Below are 24,008 nucleotides of genomic sequence, written 5' to 3' on the forward strand. Positions count from 1 at the left end.
CACTCTCTAACTCACTTCCTTCTTCCAACAGACAGGCCTCAAACTGGGCTAACCAAGGGGTAAACTGGTCATTTAAAAAGTTATCCATTATATCTACCTTGAACTCATCTTCCCCTAGGATTGGATACTTAGAGGCACTACAAACGTTTAATTGGACTTTTTACTCACCTAATGAAGTGTTCATTTCTTTCGATTTACAGTTGATGGTCATTGCTAGGAACGAACATCTGAAGATTATAGGGATATGGTTCAGCTCCTCGATTGGGATCATGTCTAGGATAAAATCCAATGGAAAGTGACAACCCTCTACCGTTACCTTAATAACATTTTGAGGAGTGTTGACTGGCCGATCAATGAGTTATAGAATTATTGGGGTTGATTTTAAATCGCTAATCCCGAACCTATCATAATTGATGGAAGTGGAGTTATACTAGCCCTAAGATCCACTAGTATCTGATCAAAGGTGATTCCAATGATACCAAAACTTATGAGAGGAGCACTAAGGTCTTTCACATTCTAGGGGAGTTGATTTAAGAGAGTTGCACTAACATCTACTGAGAGAATCATTTTTTGTAGAGTCGTTTGTACCTCCATCATTTGAGTACACTACTCTTTCAAAAACATGGCATAGACCGGGATATGTTGGATCGCATTAAGGGGAGGGATGTTAATATGGACTTCCTGGCTCTCCTCATTGAGAGTTTCTTTGTTCTTTAGCACTGGCCCGACTGTGAGTGCAGTTAGAAAGGGAACTACAGTTGGTTCACTATAGGCTCTTCTTCTAAAGTTTCCTTTCCTTCTTCTCCCCCCAACTTAGGGTCTTGATGCTCCTTTTGTTCCACAAACTCTGGCCATTGAACTCATTTTATTTTAACCCCCCCTTTTTTTTTGAAATTTGAAATTTTAATTTTGAATTTTAATTTCAATTTTAGATCTTGAAATTTAAATTCTCAAATTTAAATTCAAATTTGATTTTTTAATTTAATTCAAAATATAAATTCAAATGCAGATTTCAAAATTTAAATTCAAATTTGAATTTTTAAAAATTTTATATTTTCTCTTTTTTTTCTTTTTTATTATTATTTTTTTAAAAGGCAAACAAATCAACCACACGACCTAGGGACTGACCTAGGGTTTCCTAAACTAGTGGTTCAACCAATGTGAATCCTTTTACATTCACTTGGAATTACACCACTTCCTTTGGTTAGCCAAGTAATAGGTGGGGATATGGGAGGCTCCCCTTGCTCTCGCAAGGACCTAATTAAGTAACCACAAAACCCGCTTAGGCGTTGCCGTTTAACCTCTTTCCTTAGACACCAACCGCCGGTTATGGAAAGTAATTTCAAGATTCCCTAAAATACAACACACCTTTGAACCAATTATGTGGCTTCCCTAAAGGATCTTTCAATCAAGATTTTAAATTAGGGTTAGGGTGAACCGCACGTGAATGGTGGTGATTTTTGGGCCAAGGAAGGGTGATGAAATTCCCACCTTATCTTATTTAAGTTGGGTGCCCTTAAAATGGATTAACGGAAAAGCAAAATAAACACAACAAATGCAAGTAACTACAATGCATGAACAATTATTTCTAAGATGCAATTCTGCAATTAAACCTAAAAGAATAAAGCAAACAACTAAGCAAAATGAACAATTAAAATAATAAAAAGAGCACCTAACACATTCACAACTAACAATAATAATTTCAGCAAATAAATAAACCTATATGATGCATGCTCTGGAATATGAAACCCTAAATGTTGGAATGGAAATGAAAAAGATTTTTAAATTTTAAATTCAAGTTCAAAAATTTCAACAATTTATTATTTAGCAATTAATTATTCAATTAAACAAGTAAAAGAAAAGAAATTAAATAAGGCAACAAATAATAATTGTAAAGAGAAAAGAAAACAACAATTAATTGTGCTAAACAGAATTAACAACTACCAAAAATAAATTCTAACAAACTAATTGCAAATCTAAAAATTAAACTGAAAATAATGATCAAAAAGAAAATTATGCAAGAAATAGATAAAATAAAAGAAAAAAATATAAATCTAAAAAATTAAACCAAAAATGAAATAAAAAAATATGCTTAAATTTATTTATTTATTTATTTATATTTTTTCGTTTTTTAATAAAAGAAAAACATAAATCCTAAAATTAATACAAAAATAAAATTAACGAAAGAAAAATATGCTGCAAATATAAAATAAAATAAAATAAACGAAAACTTTTTTCATTTATTTTTTGTTATCTGACATAAAAGAGAAAAAACAAGTTTGAAATTTAAACTGAAAATAAAATAAGCAAAAGAAAATTATGCTACAAGAAATAAAATAAAATAAAATAAAACAAATGTTTTTTGGTTGTTTTTTTAATTTGAAATTAAAAACAAAAGCCTAATAAAGCAAAACAAAATCAAACATGAAATTAAAATAAAGAAAGAATAGATCTGGAAACAAAATGGAAGCAAAATAATACTAAAAAAATAAATTAGATCTAAAAAATTAATAAAAATTTTGAAAATCACTATTCTACCAAAAAAAGGAGTTTGAAAATAAAAATAATAAAATTAAAAGTAAAATGGAATGACTATACCTGAAACGCAATCCAATGTCTCGTCTCTTTTCTTTTCTCCCGCAGTCCCGCAATGCTCCAGTACCCCACCATTCGCTATTCCGTCCGGTAGAATCAAAGAGAAACAAGAATTAAAATGAGATAACAGATCAAGTAATAAAACAAAAATAAAAAAAATAATGAAACAGATCCGAATAAAGTAAATAAAAATTTTTCTCCGTGCTTCCCCGGCAACGGCGCCAAAAACTTGGTGTGTTTGGAAGCGCGTCGTTAGTCACTCTGGAACACCAGTTTAAACATTTATAATTTTTCCATTTCTCACAACAACCATAAACGTAGTAAATGGTGAGAGCGGGTTATATCCATAGGGAAGCGAGGGAAAATTTAATATTTTCTTAGATCCAGACAAGAGAACACAAAGGGTAGTTACAAAAATATAAAATTAATTAATTAAAAAATGGAATTAATTAAAACCAAATTCAAATAGTATTGATAATAACAAGTGCATAAAAATAAATAAATAACATAAACAAATATAAAAGAAACAAAATAAAAATGTTTGAGAATTCGACCAGAGGTAGCAGTTTCCAGATCTCTCCTTCCACCCTCGAACTTCTCAAGCTAGGCCTTCCGTCTTACCTAGCCGAATTTCAGATCTGCAGAAGAGAATTAAAGCACAAATTAAATCTAATAAAAGTAAATTTGCATGAAGGAAAAATAAACTGAAACTAAAGAACAGAAAGTAACTCTAAAACTGAAGAAAATATGGTTAGGATAAAAATCTAGAGGTGGCAGTAGTGGTGTTGGCGAACTGCAAGTAGGAACCCATCCTCTTACCTGGGCATCCTCCTCTTCCTCTACCTTTGAACTTCTCAAGATCAGCCTTCCTTCTTACCAAGGTGAATTGACCAACCCCTTCTCCAAGGCCCTTGGGGTCCTTTTTATAGAGAAAGGTGGACACAACTGGAAATAGGGAGAAAGATGGGGGGTGGCAGCTAGGATTTAGCGAAGTTAGGGACGCCCTAGGGTTTCTAATGGATGGCTAAGATGGTTTTGTGGTGATCCTATGACTGAAAATAAGAGGAGAGGGCACCCAATATTATGTAGGGCTAAGATTTGGGCGCCCAGAAATGGAGGGTGTAGATTAGAACATCTAGGGTTGAAGGGTTAAGATTAAAAGAATAGGTGGTTCCCTAGATTGAATGGTTGGGCTATAAGATGCAGGGAGCAGTTGAGATTTAGAGGTAAGGGACTAAATGGTGAGGATTAGCAGAATAGGTGGTGCCCAAGGGTTTAAAAGTTATAAATGAGAGCCCAAAAATGAGTGGTTGAGATTAAAAGAGGTGGAGGGTGGATATTGAACACCTAGGGGTGGCTTGGGTTTCCTAAGAGTGAAAAGATTAGGTTAAAAAAGCTCCCAAGGGTTTGCTAAGAGGGGAGCATGGTAATACAATAGGATGGGTGCCAACTGGGTTTAGTAGATAGGAGGTGCCCTCCTGCCCTCAGTTCTTTACAAACACTCGCTCTCTCAATTGGTCTTCACACCAGCTTCCCAAAACTGCACTTCAGCCTACAAAACTTCCTAGTTTTCTACATAATTTGCACAGAGACACTTAGAGGTCACATAATTGATTTTAATTGGGAAAATTGTACACTTTGACTATTCTAAGGCCGAAAATACCCCTAAATTGATGCCCATAAGTTATCAAAATGCAAGGTTATCACACCTCCCAATTTAAACATTGCTAGTCCCTTAGCAATGCAACCTTAAAATTACATTGAGTATATAGATCTTTCCCATTACAAGGTCATCCTTAACAGAATTAATCAAGCATCCCGATTCCAAAATTCTCAAACTCTGTATAGATCGGTATTGGGCTTTATGGGTAAAACTATCTTATTTTGAATATTACCGAAATATGGCTTAAAAATCTTATTTACCCTTCCATTTGCAAACCGTCTTGATACGATGAGATTGATTTTAAAATCAAATAAGTATTCTTCTTATTATTTCTGACTGCAAATTTCTACTCCTGAACTTATTTTTATTGTTACCTTTCACCATTTTATGCAAATCTCGACACTTGACTTAGGTGAAGAGACTCGATTACTAAGTGTTAGGTAAGTGTCTTTGGCATTCCCTTTTCCGTTTGACATGAATCTCGACACTTGACTTAGGTGAAGAGATCCACTTACTAAGTCTAGGGTGTCCATTGACCTTTTAATCTCTCTCTCTCTCTCTCTTTTTTTTTTGCAACACTGTTCAGGGTAGTCCACTATCTCTTAACAATTTGAAGAATTTTGTCTAATTTCTCAATATTTCTCTTCCTATCTTGACAGGCGCAAACATGAGAGTATTTTCTAATTTCTAAATTGTTTCGACAATATTCAAACATGACCAATTTTTTACTCCTATCACTTGCTACCAATTTTTACAGAATTCAATATTCTTTTATCAGTTTCCTTAACTTTTTCTATTTGGGAATCTCTTTTTATGGAAAATTTTAAAATTTTCAATAAAATTTTAATTCTCCATTTTTAAAGGCTTAGCTTCACAATTTTTTTTTCAATTTTTCTCTCTCTTCCCTCACCCCCTAACTTAAATGCCATTGTCCCTAATGGCATGACTAGAATGATGTAAAGAAGATTTGGGTCAAAGGGAACAACAACTTGGGTTTTCCTGAGGGGTTCAAGGTATGTCACCTAGTCTTGAATCAAGAAAAGAAAAACAAATTTTAAAAGCAAAAACACTAAAAACTACATTGGATTGCCTCCAGCGCTAAGTTTCACGTTTTCAGCTGAACACATTCAAGCACTTTGTTCATCTACACTCTCTGACTCACTTTCTTCTTCCAACAGGCATGCCTCAAATTGGGCCAACCAAGGGGTAAACAAGTCATTTAAAAAGTTATCCACTATATCTACTTTGAACTCATCTTCCCCTAGGTTTGGATACTTAGAAGCACTACAAACATTTAACTGGACTTTTTGCTCCCCTAATGAAGTGTTCATTTCTCCCCCGATTTACAATTGATGGTCGTTGCTAGGAACGGACATCTTAAGATTATCGGAATATGGTTCAGCTCCTGGATTGTTGTCTTGTCTAGGATAAAATCCAATGGAAAGTGACAACCCTCTACCATGACCTTAATAACATTTTGAGGAGTGTTGACTGACCGATCAGCGAGCTGTAGAATTATCAGGGTTGATTTTAACTTGATAATCCTAAACCTATCATAAATTGATGGAAGCGCAGTTATACTAGCCCTAAGATCCACTAGTGCCTGATCAAAGGTGATTCCAGTGATGCCACAACTTATGAGAGGAGCATTAAGGTCTTTCACATTCTAGGGGAGTTGATTTAGGAGAGTTGCACTAACATCTGAAGAGAGAATCATTTTTTGTAGGGCCGATTGTGCTTCCATCATTTGAGTACACAGCTCTTTCAAAAGCTTGGCATAGGCCAGGACATGTTGGATCGCATTGAGGGGAGGGATGTTAATATGGACTTCCTAGCTCTCCTCATTGAGAGTTTCTTTGTTCTTTAGCACCGACCCGACTGTGAGTGCAGTTGGAAAGGGAACAACAGGTTGGTTCACTATAGGCTCTTCTTCTAAAGTTTCCTTTCCTTCTTCTTCTTCCCCCAAATTAGGGTCTTCATGCTCCATTTCTTCTTCACTAACTCCTGGGTCCTCTAAAATCCGCCCACTCCTTAAGACTATAATTGCCTTATTATTTTCAAACTGGAGGTTCTTAAGAGGTGGTTGAATCTGTTATGGAGGAAAACTCGATGGCTGATTTCTTGGGTTCGCAACCGATTGACTCGATAGTTTCCCTACTCCTCTTCTCGCCTTGGTTTCAGCCAACTATCCTATTTGGCTTTCTAATCTATCAAGGGGCTGCTGCTGATTTAGGATCAGCTACTAAATTTGCATGAATTGGTCATCTATTGTACGTGCTTGAGGAGGTTATGGGTAAGTTTGATAAGGTTGGGCCGGTTGGTTCCTAAGATGCATCTCCTGGAATTGGTTTTGCCCTTGTGGCCTCTGAAATTGCTGGGCCATAGAGTTAGATGAATGATGATATTATTGGGACTATGTGTAGGTTTGACATGATTGAGCCGGTTGAGTCCCATGGTACTCATTGTACTCCCAGTGGGTTTGGGCTCCAAACCATTGAGAGTGCATATTTGGCAGGGGGTTTTCTTGGACTTAGGCCCTATAATTGAAGTTGGGTTGATTTTCCCACCCAAGGTTATATGGAATAGAGAATGGGTTAGCATTGGGTTGGAAAAATCTATGGGCCGCATGTTGGAAGTAATTTCTCATTCCACAAACTCCAGCCATTGAATTCATTTTATTTTAACCCCCTTTTTCTTCTTTTTTTTGAAATTTGAAATTTAAATTTTGAATTTTAGTTTCAAATTTAGATCTTGAAATTTAAATTCTCAAATTTGATTTTTTAATCTTTTTAATTCAAATTTTAAGTTCAAATGCAGATTTTGAAATTTAAATTCCTAAAATTTAAATTCAATTTTGAATTTTTTAAAATTTTTTCTTTTTTCATTTTTTTCATTTTTTTATTATTTTTTTAAAAGGCAAAAAAGTCAAGCACACGACCTAGGGTTTCGTAAACTAGTGGTTCAAACAATGCGAATCCTTTTACATTCACTTGGAATTACACCACTTCCTTAGGTTAGCTAGGTAAGAGGTGGAGATGTGGGAGGCTCCCCTTGCTCTCGCAAGGACCTAATTAAGTAACCACAAAACCCGCTTAGGCATTGTCGTTTAACCTCTTTCCTTAGACACCAACCGCCGGTTATGGAAAGTAATTTCAAGATTCCCTAAAATACAGCACACCTTTGAACCAATTGTGAGGCTTCCCTAAAAAATATTTCTATCCAGATTTTAAATTAGTGTTAGGGTGAACCGCACGTGAATGGTGGTGATTTTTGGGCCAAGGAAGGGTGATGAAATTCCCACCTTATCTTATTTAAGTTGGGTGCCCTTAAAATGGATTAACGGAAAAGCAAAATAAACACAACAAATGCAAGTAACTACAACGCATGAACAATTACTTCTAAGATGCAATTCAGCAATTAAACCTAAAAGAATAAAGCAAACAACTAAGCAAAAGGAACAATTAAAATAATAAAAAGAGCACCCAACACATTCACAACTAACAACAATAATTTCAGAAAATAAATAAACCCATATGATGCATGCTCTAGAATATGAAACCATAAATGTTGGAATGCAAATGAAAAAGATTTTTTTTAATATTAATTAATTTTTTTTATTGATTTATTTATTTATTTTTTTTTTGAAATAAGAAAATTTAAATTTAAATTTCGAAATTTGAAATTCGAATTCAGATTTTAAATAAAATTTAAATTTAAATTCAGATTTTAAATTTAAACTCAAATTCGAAAATTTCAACAATTTCCTATTTAGCAATTAATTATCCAATTAAACGAGTAAAAGAAAAGAAATTAAATAAGGCAACGAATAATAATTGCAAACAGAAAATAAAAAAAAACAATTAATTGTGCTAAACAGAATTAACAACTACCAAAAATAAATTCTAACAAACTAATTGCAAATCTAAAAATAAAACTGAAAATAAAATGATCAAAAAGAAAATTATGCAAGAAATAGATAAAATAAAAGAAAAAAATACAAATCTAAAAAACATAAACCAAAAATAAAATAAACAAAAGAAAAAATATGCTGAACTTTTTTTATTTATTTATATTTTTTTTGTTTTTTTAATAAAAGAAAAATACAAATCTAAAAATTAATACGAAAATAAAATTAACGAAAGAAAAATATGCTGCAAAAATAAAATAAAATAAACGAAATTTTATTTATTTCATTTTTTTGTTTCTTTATCTGACATAAAAGAGAAAAAATGAATCTAAAATTTAATCCGAAAATAAAATAAAGAAAAGAAAATTATGCTGCAAGAAATAAAATAAAATGAAATAAACAAAAATTTTTTTGTTTGTTTTTTTTTTTTTAAATCTGAAATAAAAAGAAACACAAACCTAATAAAGCAAAACAAAATCAAACAAGAAATTAAAATAAAGAAAGAATAGATCTAGAAACAAAATGGAACAACTAAAATGGAACAACTACACCTGAAACTCTATCCAATTTCTCATCTCTTCTCTTCTCTCCTGTAGTCCCGCAATGCTCTGGTACCCCACCATTCGCTATTCCGTCCTACAGAATCAAAGAGAAACAAGAATTAAAGTGAGATAACGGATCAAGTAACAAAACAAAAATAAAAAAATAAGGAAACAAATCCGGATAAAGTAAATAAAATTTTTTCTCCGTGCTTCCCCCGACAGTGGCGCTAAAAACTTGGTGTGTCCGGAAGCGCGTCATTAATCACTCTGGAATACCAGTTTAAACATTTATAATTTTTCCATTTCTCACAACAACTACAAACGTAGTAAATGGTGAGAATGGGTCATATCCATAGGGAAGCGAGGGAAAATTAATATTTTCTTAGATCTGGACAAGAGAACACAAAGGGGAGTTGCAGAAATATAAAATTAATTAATTAAAAAGCTATAAAGGAGAGGGGCTGAATGGTGAGGATTAGCAGAATAGGTGGTGCCCTAGGGTTTAAAGGCTACAAAGGAGAGCCCTAAAATGAGTGGTTGAGATTAAAATAGGTGGAGGGTGGAGATTGAACACCTAAGGGAGGTTAGGGTTTGCTAAGAGTGAAAAGATTAGGTGAAAAAAGCCCCCTAGGGTTTGCTAAGGAGAGGGGAGCATGGTAATACAATAGGATGGGCGCCAACTAGGTTTAGCAGATAGGAGGTGCCCTCTTGTCCTCAGTTCATTACAAAAACACCCCTCTCTCAATTGGTCTTCACACCAGTTTCTGAAAAACTACACTTCAGCCTAGAAAACTGGGTAGAAAACTTCCCAGTTTTCTACATAATTTTCACAGAGACCCTTAGAGGTCACATAATTGATTTTAACTAGAAAAATGGTACACTTTGACTACTCTAAGGCTGAAAATACCCTTGAATTGATGCCCTTAAGGCATCAAAATGCAGGGTTATCAAGGTGCGGAATGTGCGACAACGACATCTCTTCTTTGCTGCTTCACACTATTCATGTTATTCACCTTGGTTTGGGCCTGAGTCTCAATGCAAGTGTTTTCCCAATCCCGGACGCTGCCACGAGGATGAGGAGGAGGAGGCTGATTTTGTGTTACTGACACTCTCATGAACACAGGCTAGATCTTGTTGACTAGGGTGATAGGATGGGTCCCGAACTGGATCCTCACCCCTCACGTTGAGTTGTCGATTGCTGACTTACTGGTTGTCATGACGATGGTGTTGTTGATCATTGCATAATCGTTGTTGCATGTCGCTTTGGTGGCTGCACTATAGCTGGTTTCTTTGGTCGGTTACTTGTCCCAGTGGTGACGAACGCTGACCTGTTGCTGAGTCTCGAGGTGGGGTCGGTTCCCAAGGAGGAGTTGGGACTCGAGACGGCCCTAAACCCCAGGGAGGTGACCGGCATATGCACTGCTGGTTCTGGTTCTGGTTCTATTAAAGCAAAGGAAGTTGTTGTTGGTACTAGTATTGCTAAATTTGTTGGATCTGCTGCATGTGGAGTTGCATTATCTATACACTCTACATAATCTCATGGAACTGCTGTGTTCCGACCCCAGGGAGGAACCACAGAGGGCTTTACTACTGGGACAACGGTGCTCACATGAAGCAGAGGTACGCTAGGTAGAGGTACGTTGACTAACTGAGTAGGGAATACCAAGTTCTAGGCTACTGTAACACCTGGAAGAGTAAGGGGGATGGTGAACTGACCGATGGTTATTGATGGGGTCTCACGGTTGAGTGCTGGTTGGGCTTGTCCCCCAGTGACAATCATCTCAACGCTCTTGTTGGTGCTTGATGAGGCCCTTAGTAAAATTTGCCAAAAAAATAGTAGGTAATTAAAAGTAAGAAATTAGCTTTTTGTCGCATTTCCCACAGACAACGCCAATTGATGGAGCACGATCTGGAAGCTCCTAGCTTGAGGGCATCTCGAGCATCGGTCTGCTTTGCTAGCCAGTTGAACTACAATAGAAGGGATGCTCAGAGGACTCGGGGTGGCTCACCCGATGTGGTCACTCCAATGCTTAAGTCAGTATATCACAGTGCAAACTAAGTGTTTGTATGCTAGTGAGGTACAGAGCAAATAATCGCACGTACCTTGTGTCATTGAGGTAGATGCCCTTATATAGGTGAGCAGTTGTAGGTCTCACAAAACACCTCCGAGATCCTCAGCATGTGTTTTTAGGAGTTCGTTCCAGACCAAGAGGTGGACTTTGTGATAGCCGATAGGGCTTATCGAGTTTGTCCAATCCGGGCGGGATATGGATAAGTCTTACAGACGTGCAGCGCAATCCCAAAGAGCTTGGAGACAGCTGGACAGCTTCTAGAAGTAGGCTACGTGTCACTTCGTAAGGTCGGGCCATCGCAAGCTACATAGACCTCGGTTTTGGCCAAGGTGCCTGAAATACCTGAGGTGACCTGTCCTGCTAAGGTGGTAGGAAGCGTCAAGTCAATGTCCAGTCAGCTGGTCGCATCCACGTGTCTTCTCATTAGTAGGTCGGGCCAAATCACCCCACATCAGAAGGGATTTGCCCAAATATTATATTTTCTTCTAAACATGGAAGGTGTGAAGTTACTGAGTTTCATTTTTTGTCTTGCTTGAGATATTCCAAAGAAATGCAGATTCAGTATGGTTCCATGCCTAACTAGATAAAAGCAATGTACTGATTAAAAAATAGATAGAAGAAGTGCAAGTATGCCTAATCTGATAGCAACAGAAGATATTTTTATTCTTAGAATCAGTGGTTGTAAAAGGTATAGTTCACTCATTTGTGCATTGTTATTGCAATGAGGATTCTAAGACAATGCCATGGACAAATTTTTCTTGTGATGATTTATGCTACTACCCAATTTGATAGGGTTGATTCACTTTCATCTTCTGTCTATTTGATGATTTGATTTTATGTATAGCCCAAAATTAAGAATTCTATTTGATGATTTTTCTCTTATTAGAATACATTGCAACTTAAACTATTTAAACTAGATAATTAAACATGCATTTTTTTTATATTTAGGGTTATGTGTACTTTTGCTTTAATGAAATGAATTTTGCATGTATATTTATTTGCATATATGATTAAGAAGATGATGCTTTGCTTAAAATACTTGTTTCTAAAAGAAGAAATAGGGAGAAAAAACCACTAATTGGAAAGGAATAATCTCAAAAGGGTGGCATATATTGACAAACCAACTCATCACTAATTCTATGTAAATAGTCGCTATATCGATGGAAGAAACCATCACTATTGCAATATGTACCAACACTTGCCTCTATTGGTAAAAGCTATACCAATGGTTCTTTTGTTGCTAATAAACATAAAAAAAACATCATAAAAATTTTGAAAACATATAGAGTAAAAAGGTTTTTTCCAACGTACACAACCGTTGGTAAATTTACACCTACGGATAAAAAATATTCTAGTCCCTTTACCAACGGCTACATCTATCAGTATAGATATACTAATGACACATCATCAATAATTTTGCAAAACAACTATCCCTAAAACACATGAAAAAAAAAAAAAAAAGCATTTGTGAAATCTTCACCGACGAATAGGTATATTAGTAAAACTTATACCGACAGGTTATCTGTTGCTAAAGGGTGTACAAAATGCATGTATTGCATCTTGGGATTTTTTTGTTTTAGCAACAGATTTCTCCACTTGGTTAAAAGAAACTCATGATAATCGAGTTAATAATGTCTATCAATTTACTTTTATGTTTTAAAAGTTGGAGAAAATGGAGAAAATTTAGAGAAATCTAAGAGTGAAGAGGGGCTGCTGAGCTGGACACCATACTAATATCATAGAAGAAGATGCATTCATCATAACACCACCATACAAACAACACCAATGACAAAGGTTTGCAGGATAGACAAATTCTTCTTTCTGCTTTTTTTATTTTTTATTTCTTTCTCATTAATTATGTTACTCCTCACAATGGAAAAAAAAAAAATATATATATATATATATATATAGCGTACAGCGTTAGACATGCATGCCTTGAGACATGATTACCTTTAATTACTCTTTCCTCTTTATTTTTTCTAAGCACGTAGTGTCTTTCATATGATAAAAAGGAGTTTGCTGGATCTGTTCACCACAAAACATTGCTGGTCACACTCATTTAACCGCTCGGTGAGAATATCCGTGACCACAACACAACTGATGTTTCATATGTGCGGCTGAGGCTGAGTAAACGTGGCCAACAATATGTTGTGGTCATCAGTAAATCTGGACCGGATAAAAAGTGATACCTTTGCCTTCGACATTGTAAAGTTATTATACTATTAAGTTACAGCAAAAGAGAAAGAAAAGTAGGTTTTATAAGGACTTATGCTTAATTTCTTTATATCAAAACTGTGCATTCTCTCTTAAAGCTAAAAGCACATGCAGTAATTTCAGATTGTTTACTTTTAGGACTGTTGCTTTAGACCCTACCATACGAAGGTTTAAATGATCAACTTTGCCTTATGCCAACTACTTTTCATTTTTCTTTTATTGATAATCACAACCTTTCAATTTCTGTTTTGGGAACTCTCACTTTTCTTAAGAGTCTGTTTGGTTTGTAAGAATAGAAGTGTAGACTTCATTCCGATTCTAGCTGTTTGGTTGGTTGAAATTGGAATTCTATTCTCATTCGTGGTGGAATGGCATTTCTCCATTTGAGTAAATAGTCATTCCCTCCTCTCCCCTAGGAATAACAATCTATTCCAACTAATTCTAATTCTGATTTCAATTCGAGTCTAAAAACTAAATAGATGAGGGGAATAGATCATATGAAGGGATTCTGATTCCGGTTCCAATTCCAATTCTGATTTCAACCAACAACCAAATGGACCCTTAATATATTATATTAGGTTATGAATAAGTGACTTTCTAAAACCCTAGTTACATCACTTTTCCCTGCTTTCAAGTCATCAACTAATATCTTTTTTGCAGCAAAAAAAAAAAAAAGGTCATCAATATCTTTTTTTTCTTTTCTTGAAAACCCTAACGCTGATACCATTGCATGAAACTCCAATATTACATAACATCCTCCCTTAGAAGATTACAAATAAATTAGAAAAAATCATCAGTAATCGGCAAAGCATACTTTCAAGTTTCAATATCAAAATCAAGCATAAGACATCAAAATAAAACTCTGCCTTTGTGGAAGCGCATTATCAAGTGCGTTGTACATTAAAAAACCGCCAAAAAAAAGCATTAAAAAACCAAAGCACTAAGTCAAATGATATTAAAATAAAACTCTGCCTTCTCATTTTCCTTTCAATGGTTCACAAATCACCCTAAACACTATACTTTTCTCTTTGTATACAACTCCAGTGGTATTCTAGCTTGGAAAGCTTTACAAACATATTCACACAACACAAGTGGGCAGTAAGCAGCTTGAGAAGAACTCAAACATCCTTTTCTGCAAAAAAAAAAAAGGGACAAATAAATAATGACAAAATATATAAATCACATGGAAACCTGAAAAATAAGAAATAAAACTCAAACCCAATATATAGAACAACAACAACAAAATTAAAACTAATAATTATAATATATAATAGCAGGAGGAGGAGGAGAGGAGGAAGAAGAAGAAGAATGAAAGGGTGGGGGCCGGCAACTTACCCTCTTAGGCTTGCTGTAGAGGAGATCAGGTGATATTCTGTATAAATCTTCGTCAACAGGTTTAGGAGCCCTGGGTGGTGGTAGTGATGATAGCGAGTGAAGATAAGGTGGTTGTTGTTTCAATGGCGTTTCTGTCATGTCATAGACCCTACCTTGTTTTTTCTGTTGGTTAACATGCTGTGTATAACGTTCTTCAGTTCCCTTTGTCTGCATTTTACATTAATTCCTCTCAGTCAGTATGATTCCCACCATGATCAGTTGCTTTTTCTTCCATTAACCATACATATATACACAGAAGAGATCTGAGCATTCGTTTATGCTAATTTAAGAATAAGAAATCAAAAAACAGCACTCATTTGGAAAGAAATTAAAAAGAAAGTCTATGTTTGAATTTAGCTACCGACCTTGAGAGGAACAACAAGAGATCTGGGTGGCTTCTCTAGATCATCGTGGCCATACAAATCGCCAATAACGTATAGATCTCGTTCATACGAGGCGCTATAGCAAAGCAACCCAGCTTGCGTAGCTGACTGAAAACACTGTGTGACTGGGAGATCATCTGTGTAGTCCCAGTTCCCAAATGCTGGAATGTGGCTTCTTCTGTGTTCCTAAACAAACAAAGAACAATCAAGAAAATAAGAAGATATTGAATAAGAATCAAGAAAAATGGAAGAAAACGGGTGGTGGGTAATTCATGGGATTGTTGCTTCTACTTACAAAATCCATTGTTTGTGATGGTGGTTGCAAGAGGAAGTGCAGACGATATTGGCCTGAGTGAAAGTAGTCAAAAGATGGAGGTAGACTTATAGAGCTCAACTCAACACAAAAAGAGTGTCTTTTGTTATTTATGGTGGGACGTGGACGTGGGAATTTATACAAAAGCGAAGACTTTAAAAGGAGAGATTCTGGGAACCCAAAGAAAATGTAAACTGTACCCAATGAAATACAACAGTAGAGGGGAGTTTAGAATTCTTAGACTCTGCAGAAAGTGAAAGAGGGAAGCGGGGTTGGAGGTCCGTCCTTCCAATCTTCAACAGTTCAACTTTTCACTTTTGCTTTTGATAGTTGCTTTTGCTTTTTGTCTGTCGCCGTGTTGCTGATATGTCTCTCATCTCGATGATCTCTTGCCGGTAAATAAAGTTTTCTCGCATCTCAAGACTGGAAATAGCCTTTTCTTTTCTTTTTTTTTTATCTTTTTTCTCTCGTGTATGCTCGTAAGACAAGGTAAAGGTGGGAGTAGAGAGGGGCAAACTGGAATGTCTTTTTTGGTAAGACCGGTTGAACCAGTGAATCTGATTAAAACAAGGTTCAAGGTGTCATTATAGCCAGTTTTCTTTTATTTTTTTTTTTTGGCTACACATCTGACATCCCCCAAACCCTAACTCCCCAAGACTGGAAATAGCCTTTTTTTATCTCTCGTGTATGCTCGTAAGATAAAGTAAAGATGGGCAAACTCGAGTGTGTTCGGTTGAACTAGTTTATCTGGTCAACACAAGGTTCATGGTATCATTATAGCCAGTTTTTTTTTTACTTGTAATTTGGGCCTAGTGCGATTTTGATCCTAAATGCTTCAAAACGTGCCAATTTAAAGTAGGGGTGGATTCGAGTCAAGTTAAGCCGGATATTTTATTATTTGAGCTTGTGTTGTTGAAATAGTGTTAGGCTCGAGTTCGAGCTCAATTTGGTTCAAAAACTTAAAAGGTCGAGTTCAGCTTGGCTCAAAATCTTGCAAGTTCGATCTCGGCTTGGCTCGAGCTTGATTGCAAGTCAAGCTTTTTCTAAAAAATAAAAATTATATATATATTTTTTTATTGTATATAAAAACTAAATATTATTATATATAATAAGTTATTTATTGTATATATGTATGTATGTGTACAATTTATTATTATACATATATAATAAAAATATTATGTATGTATGTATGTATGTATGAAAAATATGATTCAACCTCACACCCATTTCAATGTAGCGGACAACAACAGGGCTTGAGAATTGATGTGTATTCAAATCATAGGAGCTAGTAATCGTCGATATGCTCATATTGGTGACGTTATTGTTGTTGTAATCAAAGTAGTGTCCAATATGCCTCTAGAAAAATCTGAAGTGATTAGAGCTATAATCGTACGTACATGTAAAGAACTCAAACTTGACAACGGTATCATAATATGATATGATGACAATGCAATAGTTGTCATTGATCAAGAAGGAAATCCAAAAGGAACTCGAGTTTTTTATGCAATCGTTCAGGAATTGAGACAGTTGAATTTTATTAAAATAGTTTCATTAGCCCCTGAGTTGTATGTATGTATGTATATAATAAAAAATTATTTATTTATTATACTAGGATCAATTAGGCTTGCGAGCCCTTACAAGCCGAGCTTCAGTAGGCTCGAACTCGACTCAGTTAGCAAACAAGCCTATATATAGGGCTCAAGGTTGGCTCGAAGCTCGGTTTAAACTAGGATTGTTCATAAGAAGACCCAACTCGACCAAACCGACTAACCCAGACCGACCCAACCTGAGTTGGTCGGGTTTTCTTCAATACCGGTCGGTTTTGGGTTGTAAAAAATTATAAACCAATGGTTCGGGTCGGTTTCAGTTTTCACACATGAAAACCGAAACCAACCCGAACCGAACCGACTTAATAGTTAGTAGTTACAACCTACTGAGTTCCTACTTAATTAAGTTGTCTCTATCCTAGTTACAACCTAACTTACTTTCTAGTCTTCTAGTTAGGAATGACATTAATGGCAAGTATGGTAAGTCAACTATACAAGGAATTTTATTGGAAAAGTTTAAAGAAAAGAATCAAAGGATTATAATTAGGTGTTCTTTTTTACTTAGATTATAAGGTTTCTTGAAATATACAAATTTCAGTCTTCTTTCTCTAATACAGTTTGACTTTCTATTTTCTTGATAGCTTCTATTCTAACTTGGTCCACCCCCCTTAGCCCCTCAACTCAAGCACAATCTCTAATATAATTTAACTCTCAAGCATGGTTGAACTTAGAGCCAAAACCGATCCAAACCAACCCAACCCGACTCAAACCAACTAGGTTGATTTTGCTTAACATAGGGTCAATTTTGGTTTCAATTTTAGGTAACCCGACCAGGTCGGGATGGTTGAAAAAATCTCAGTAAACTGACCCAACCTGACCTGTGAACAACCCTAGTTTAAACCAAATGGAGCCAAGATTTTCACGAGCTGAGCTCAAATAGCTCGCAACTAGTGGCCACCCCAACGGAAGGTACTACAATGACACATTTTTAAAACCTGAACTTTCAAGGATAATTTTGATATTTTCAAAAGTCTTAAATCGCACAACACATAACTAATGGACCATTAACAGAAGGTACTAGATTGACATGTTTTAAAAGTTCGGGCACTGAATTGTCGCATTTTAACATTTGGGGACCAAAGTAGAACTAGGCCCAAAGTACAAGATACTAATCAAGATTTTTCCTTTTTTTTTTTTATGGGGCTATACATCCCTCAAACCCTAAGGCTATGTTTGGTTTGAAGGAAAAGGTAGGGAAATGAAGGAAAAGACAAGGAAATCCAGGCTATGTGTGGTAGGATGTTTTCTATGCAAAGAATTTTCTTGTAGGAGATCCAGGCTCACTCTATTTATGCACAAATTGTATAAAATAAATCCTATAAACCAAATGGGAGTATGAAATTTGATGTATTAAATCTTTTCTATGAACATTTTTTATTTGTGCACCCCAAAAAATTTGGATCATTGTTTTAAGTAGGAAAAAGGAATGATCATAAGCCACAAATTAAATTTTATAAAATATAAAATATATATCTTATGTTATATAACAAATATAATAGCAAGATTTAGAATCTATCATGAAACAACTTGAAGGAGGATATGTGGTGAGAAGTGTCAATCTTGTACCCTACCATAAAGGGCAAATTACTTAATGTCCCAATTTAGGAGGGTAAATATATATATCTTCCCTGTCTAGGGAGAGGTAATTGCTAAAGTAGACTCACTTACAAGCTTGGCAGCTTCTTTGATTCTCTAATTTGAAAAGATTGTGACTATCATAGTGGGGGAATGAATGGTTTATAGCTATTAACTCTACGTATTTTGATGATAATAAATTCATTGAGAGTACTAATGAGTAATGTTAAGTGTGTAGATTATCAAATTAATCCTATTGAGGTAAAATGTTCGACAAACCATTTAAGGAATTAAAGATTGGAATGAGATCCGTTGGGCATTTATCAATCATCAAGTGAATCTCCAAAGAATAAGATTGCTATGAAGAGTTAAAAAGGGAAAGATCATCAAGTCCTAGTGTTCTCTGTGTCATAATTTTACTTTTTTAGGACTTAATATAAGGCTGCGTTTGGTTGGAGTGCAAATCTGAATCGTTGCAAATTTGTACTTCGGTTCAAATTTGCATCCGTTTGGTTAGGTTTAAAAAATGCATCATTTTCGATGCAAATTTATATATATATTTTTTTATATTTGTATTGAAAGTAGGACAAAATATTGCTTTCTAAAAAGAAAAGAAAATTTTGTTCTTATCGTCGATTCGTCGGTCGAAGTAAATAGGTATTGTGGTGTTTTGAGTTTTTTTCTCCAAAACCCTCGAAGAAAAATAGAGACAGAAGAGAACGGCGAGCCACTCTGAACTGCGAGCCAAAGGTAGCTGCGAGCGACTGTGTAGAAACGGTGTAGATAGAGGAGAAACGGAGTAGAACGACTCTGAACTGCCTTCGTTTTCATAGAGGTAATCCGATCTACCTTCACTTTCCGATTTCCTTCACTCTACTTTGTTGTTTGTTCAGTTTTCCTCTGAGAGAATCCTAACCTCTTCGTTTTTAGGTCGTGTTCCATCCATTTTTCCATTTGTTGGATTTTCTGTTTTAAGAGAGAGTCCTAACCTCTTTATTTCTGGGTAATGTTCCATCTACCTTGCTATCTACTTCCATTTTTCCATTGACTGCATTCTGCCTTCTACCTCATCTTACTTCTCTTCTCTGAGACACAAACAGGGGCCTCTACTCCATACTTGGCACCAGATTATGTCATCTCCTTCTAATTACTAATTAGGATGCCTAGCTTTATGTTTTGACATATTTCAGTCTGTTTTGGATGCAATTGGTTCTATGTTGGTACTGTTTCTTTCAATACGATGGTGTTATCCCTTGCAAATTGAAATTAAAGAGTCGTTGCCAAAAAAAAGAGTCGTTAATCCGACCAATTACAGGCTGAAAAGAATGCTAGAGAGTGAAGAATAAATTCTTGCTTGTCTGTTTTTTTTTTGGAAGAATGCTAGAGTTATTGCTTGTCTGTTGATTTATTCTTGTTTAGTTTGACTGATAAGTGTGAGGATCATTTTCGTATTCTTTTTGATTGATTAAGTGCATTGGAACGTTTGGTGTTGGAGGGTTTTTCTCACTTTCGAAGGGGCTGGGCTGCTCTTGGGAATTACATTTCCCAAGTCTGGAGCTTTTATTGTCTAGTCTTCCTACAATTACATTTCCAGAACAGAGGATCAGGCCATTCCGGTAAATATTGTTTGGTGTAATAATGCCCCTTCAAAGGTAGCTTCCTTCGTTTGAACTACCTATCTAAACATAATTTTAACCAGGGACAACTTGATCAGGAAGAGTATGTATCTGGAGTCCCCTAATTGCGTTTTATGTGAGTGGTAGGTTGAGTCAGTTAGCCATCTAATGTTACATTGCAGATTTTCCCATGGGACTTGGTCAAAGATATGGAAATTATTTGAGGTGAAAACTTGTATTCCAGAATCGGTGGTGGATTTTATACAAAGCTGGAGAGGTCTAACTAAGAGGGGAAAGGTGGTGTGGAAAATTGCTCTTGCAGCAGTTTCTTGGTGTATGGAAGGAGAAATGCAAGGATTTTCAAAAACAAGAGCAGCTCAGTAGACACAGCATACCAGAAAATCTTGGGGAAATTGTTTTCTTGGCTTACTACGAACAAACCATTCAGGGAGAGAAATTTTAATTCCTTTTTTGTATATGATAATCTTTTTGTAAAGCAGGATGTGGGGTTTTAGGATTATATGTATATTGATTGTTTATACCCCTGTATACAGCAACTTGTTGTACATGTTTTTTGTCTGGGAAAATCTATGATGCGGAAAAGATACGGTATAGGAAGAGTTTTGACCAATCAAAACCCACCCGTGAGTTTTGATAAGTAACACCTAATTGGCTACCATGTTTATGATTTCGGTTGACTGGTCAGAAGTTTTTCAGATATCATATTTTTCCCATATCATAGTCGAACCCTGATATGGTTGTAATAAGGCTTGGATGATGATGGTGATGAATTATGGACTTCATTAATTAGAGAAGAAATACAATACACATCCCTGTTACTGTTAATGGAGTCTGGTATCCTCAATTTAAAGTTGTGCAGTTCCAGTTGTCAAGCCATTTTCAATAACGTTTCAGGGAAGTTTGTTATAGGTCTGGATTTTCTATTATTCTTATTTACTTCTTTTATTATTTTAACCCACACAATTCATTTGCATCGGATTTCTTATTTTTTAAGCTTTCATGTTCATTTATATTACTGACATTCTCATAACTTATTCTCTAGTGCTGTTTAGCAATGTTCTTTTGCATAACATTGTTCATTTTGTGAAATTTGGTCCAGTGGGAGGTACTTGTCATAGAAGTTCGGCCAAGCTTGCTGTCTGGGAAAACAGAAAGGTTTCCTCTGGATGATGTCTTCCGGGTATGTCTAACTTCCTCTATTATATATGTGTATATAACCAATAAAAGTATGTTATATGGGAGAAAGATTGTATGTATGTATGAGAAAATGTATTTCTTTGAAGAACCATGTATAATCTGAAGAACAACTAATCTCTTTTTAGGGCATCCATTGCACAGGCATGGAGGTGGCAAAAAAAATTTAGTTTTGAATTCTAGTAATCATTTGTATTCAGAAATGGAATTTTTGTTTGACTTGTTTATACATGCATTGTAATTGGGACCTACTAATTTTGTAGTGGTTCTTACCTGGGGAATCTCCTGCATCAAAATCATAGAGGCTGTTTTGCAATTCTTTTTTAGTAGATCTTTCGATAGCCCAGCCGGCCAAAAGACATAATGAGCTTTTTGGAGCTTGTCTTTAAAGACCAAGACTGTTTGGTAAGCATCTTGGTCTATTGGGCTGTTAAAAATGAAGTAGAAGAGCATTTTAGGCATGGAAATGTGAAATGGGTCCTATTTTTCATTTTACACTTTGTCAAATAAATTTATGCCGATGCATATAGATTGACAAGTACTTGTAATTGAGTTCCTACTTCAGTATGATGTCTTTGTTTAGATTTTTATGGTTTCAATATGAAGAAGCTAGTTGTGGAAGGCAACCCATCAACCTTGATTGTTGGGTAAGAAGAGTGAAAAACATATTCATATTACCCAATATCCTTGTGGAAGTTAAAATGTTAGTTATCTCCTAGAACACTTGTTGCCTGCATTCTTATGCCCACAGCTAATCTGGTAGAAAATGGTGTTCATATTTATATCATGTCTAGTGTGAAATCATCTTAGAAGCAATGATACATGGTAACTGAAGTTTTTATAACATATTAATGCTTTTGCAGATTGATTTACCGAAGGAAATTGGCTGCATAGATGCTGATCTTGTAATTCAGATCAAGGGACGTGTTCCATGTGAAATTTATTCTGGGGAAGAGTTGATATGCACAAGTGTTTGTTTGAAAACCAACTGGATGATCTGGAACCAGATCAAGCTATAGCTCTTATGTCTGCCCTTGTATTTCAACAGAAGTACACTTTCAACAGAACCAGAAGAAGTTGAGCCTACTCTTACTTTCAAAACTGCACTCAGCAAGAGATTTGCTAGATTCTGTAATTTCATAAAGAAGTCTCTAACAAAAGGATTTTTGTTATTTTTTATATTTATTTAATGGTCTGTTAATTTTTATATTTGTTTAATGGTGGGAGTAGCTGGAACACCATTTGGTAGCAAGGAACAATTATATTTGCATTGATGGAAATGCCAAACATCCACAAAAATTGTATTCTTATTTGCATCTTTCAAAACAAATGAACTGAGTGCAAAGTGGATGTGTAAATCTTGAACCACTTTGCACTCACATGAACCAACCATTCTTGTTTTGCATTCTACGTACTCCAACCAAACACAGCCAAAAGAACATATCTTCCAGACTCTATTCGAATCATTCCAATAATATTTACAAGAAAAACTCCCTAACATAATACAACAACTCTCTTAAATGATTCTTCAACTAGGCAAAAGAATAAATGATGGGCGTAAAGAATCTGGTAGAAAATCTAACACGGACAATCTCATGTCCATCCGTTTGCAATATAGAAATAGCCACAATGACCCAAAAAAAGTAGAGTTACCAACAAATAAGAAAAAAAAGGATTCCCTCTTATCATCAGCAATAAAATTTTGTAAGAGTAATAGATATAATCCTGAATAGTATGATTAGATAAGACAACACCTCAAAACAAGGCATTGGATAAGGAGGAATCTCTCTAAAAGCTTATAACATTAGGGGTCATTAGGGGATGGTGGGGGTCATAGAAAAATTCCTTATAACATTTCCTCTTTGTAAAAACCTATGAGTGTCTTCTCCCTCTCTCGGTATCCCTTCACATTGTAACTTGTAATATATCTAAGGCCCCATTCACTTTTCGGTAAGTTACTTACACGAGTAAATACAATTATCTGGGTAAGTTTTTCTTGTGAAACACTTACCCAGGTAGGTAAGTGCATTTACCCGTGTTATTTTATTACTCAGGTAAATAAGGCAATGACCAGTTTAGTTATAGAAATCCATTATTAAAATAATATTTTTTGTCCCATTCAAGTATTGGCAACTTTCCCCTTATGTGGGAAAGTTATTTACCCACCTAGGAGATGGGTATCACTTTCTTGGGTAAGTGATACGTAGGAAAAAAACTTTCCCTGATCCCTATATAAAGTTGAAAAAAGAACATGAGATTCTTGGTCAATAGGAACCAAAATCCCATTGACCAACTTCCCCCCCCCCCCTCTCCAAATCCAAAAAAAGAACCCCCCTAAATGTTAAGTTAAGAAAGTTTGAGTATAAGTGTTGAGTTTGAGTTATCCCTATGAGTCTAAGTGTTTACAATAGTACTACACTAAAACTCTACAAGTCTCTCAATTATGATCAAATGATATTATAACCATTTAAAATAATAACAATAATAAATTATTATTATTATTATTATTGGTATATGAATTTTTATTTCCAATTTTATTATACTATTTTGTTTCAAGTTTAATGTGATTTTTTCAATTCCATTTTATTATTTCATATATAAACAATTGTACACATTAATTCATATGGAATAAAATTTTAAGATTTTTTCAATTTTTTGTGTCTTGTTAATTTATTTTAATTTTTCATTATGTTCTTGTTTCAAAATTTCTTATAAAAGTCATGTTGGCCTATGGCTCAGGCTCAACCCAACATGGCATGGACCCACTAGGGCTTGGGCCTTGGGTTGTACCGAGCTCCCCTCTTGGGGGATTCATGTTGAGCTTGCTGAGGCTTGCGTGTCAACATGGCATGGCTCGCTACCATGCAAGTAGCCCGCAAAAATGCACAATGCCAGCCTAGAACCAAATAATGGAACAATATCATTAGGTACT

General features: G+C 35.3%; 1 protein-coding gene and 1 long non-coding RNA gene across 3 annotated transcripts; one reads left to right on the plus strand and one right to left on the minus strand.

Moving 5' to 3' along the window:
• Nucleotides 1-13,790: 13,790 nt before the first annotated feature.
• LOC148852674 (uncharacterized) lies at nucleotides 13,791-15,237 on the minus strand. The gene is made up of 4 exons (XM_088946063.1): nucleotides 15,046-15,237; nucleotides 14,733-14,936; nucleotides 14,329-14,535; nucleotides 13,791-14,125 (listed from the first exon to the last, which is right to left on the minus strand). The coding sequence occupies exons 1-4, from the start codon at nucleotides 15,052-15,054 to the stop codon at nucleotides 14,072-14,074; spliced, it is 474 nt and encodes a 157-aa protein (XP_088802189.1). The 5' UTR covers nucleotides 15,055-15,237; the 3' UTR covers nucleotides 13,791-14,071.
• A 3,591-nt stretch (nucleotides 15,238-18,828) lies between these two features.
• Nucleotides 18,829-22,386, plus strand: LOC148852675 (uncharacterized). 2 transcript variants are annotated; one of them, XR_016099144.1, is made up of 4 exons: nucleotides 18,829-19,080; nucleotides 19,176-19,248; nucleotides 20,982-21,062; nucleotides 21,940-22,386. It is a non-coding gene; the product is annotated as an uncharacterized LOC148852675 (long non-coding RNA). The 2 variants fall into 2 exon arrangements; XR_016099145.1 differs by lacking the exon at nucleotides 19,176-19,248.
• The last annotated feature ends 1,622 nt before the right edge of the window (nucleotides 22,387-24,008 follow it).

This window comes from Nelumbo lutea, chromosome 5 (assembly GCF_056320005.1).
Source record: "Nelumbo lutea isolate HS-2025 chromosome 5, American lotus-T2T, whole genome shotgun sequence".
In the NCBI taxonomy this organism is placed as follows: Eukaryota; Viridiplantae; Streptophyta; class Magnoliopsida; order Proteales; family Nelumbonaceae; genus Nelumbo; species Nelumbo lutea.

What these genes read in the sequence shown, in the direction of transcription:
- LOC148852674 (XM_088946063.1), bottom strand. An exon ending in CTCTTGTTGTTCCTCTCAAG is followed by an intron (nt 14,536 to 14,732) that starts GTCGGTAGCTAA and finishes TGTAAAATGCAG; the next exon opens with ACAAAGGGAACTGAAGAACG. An exon ending in TCTACAGCAAGCCTAAGAGG is followed by an intron (nt 14,126 to 14,328) that starts GTAAGTTGCCGG and finishes TTTTTTTTGCAG; the next exon opens with AAAAGGATGTTTGAGTTCTT.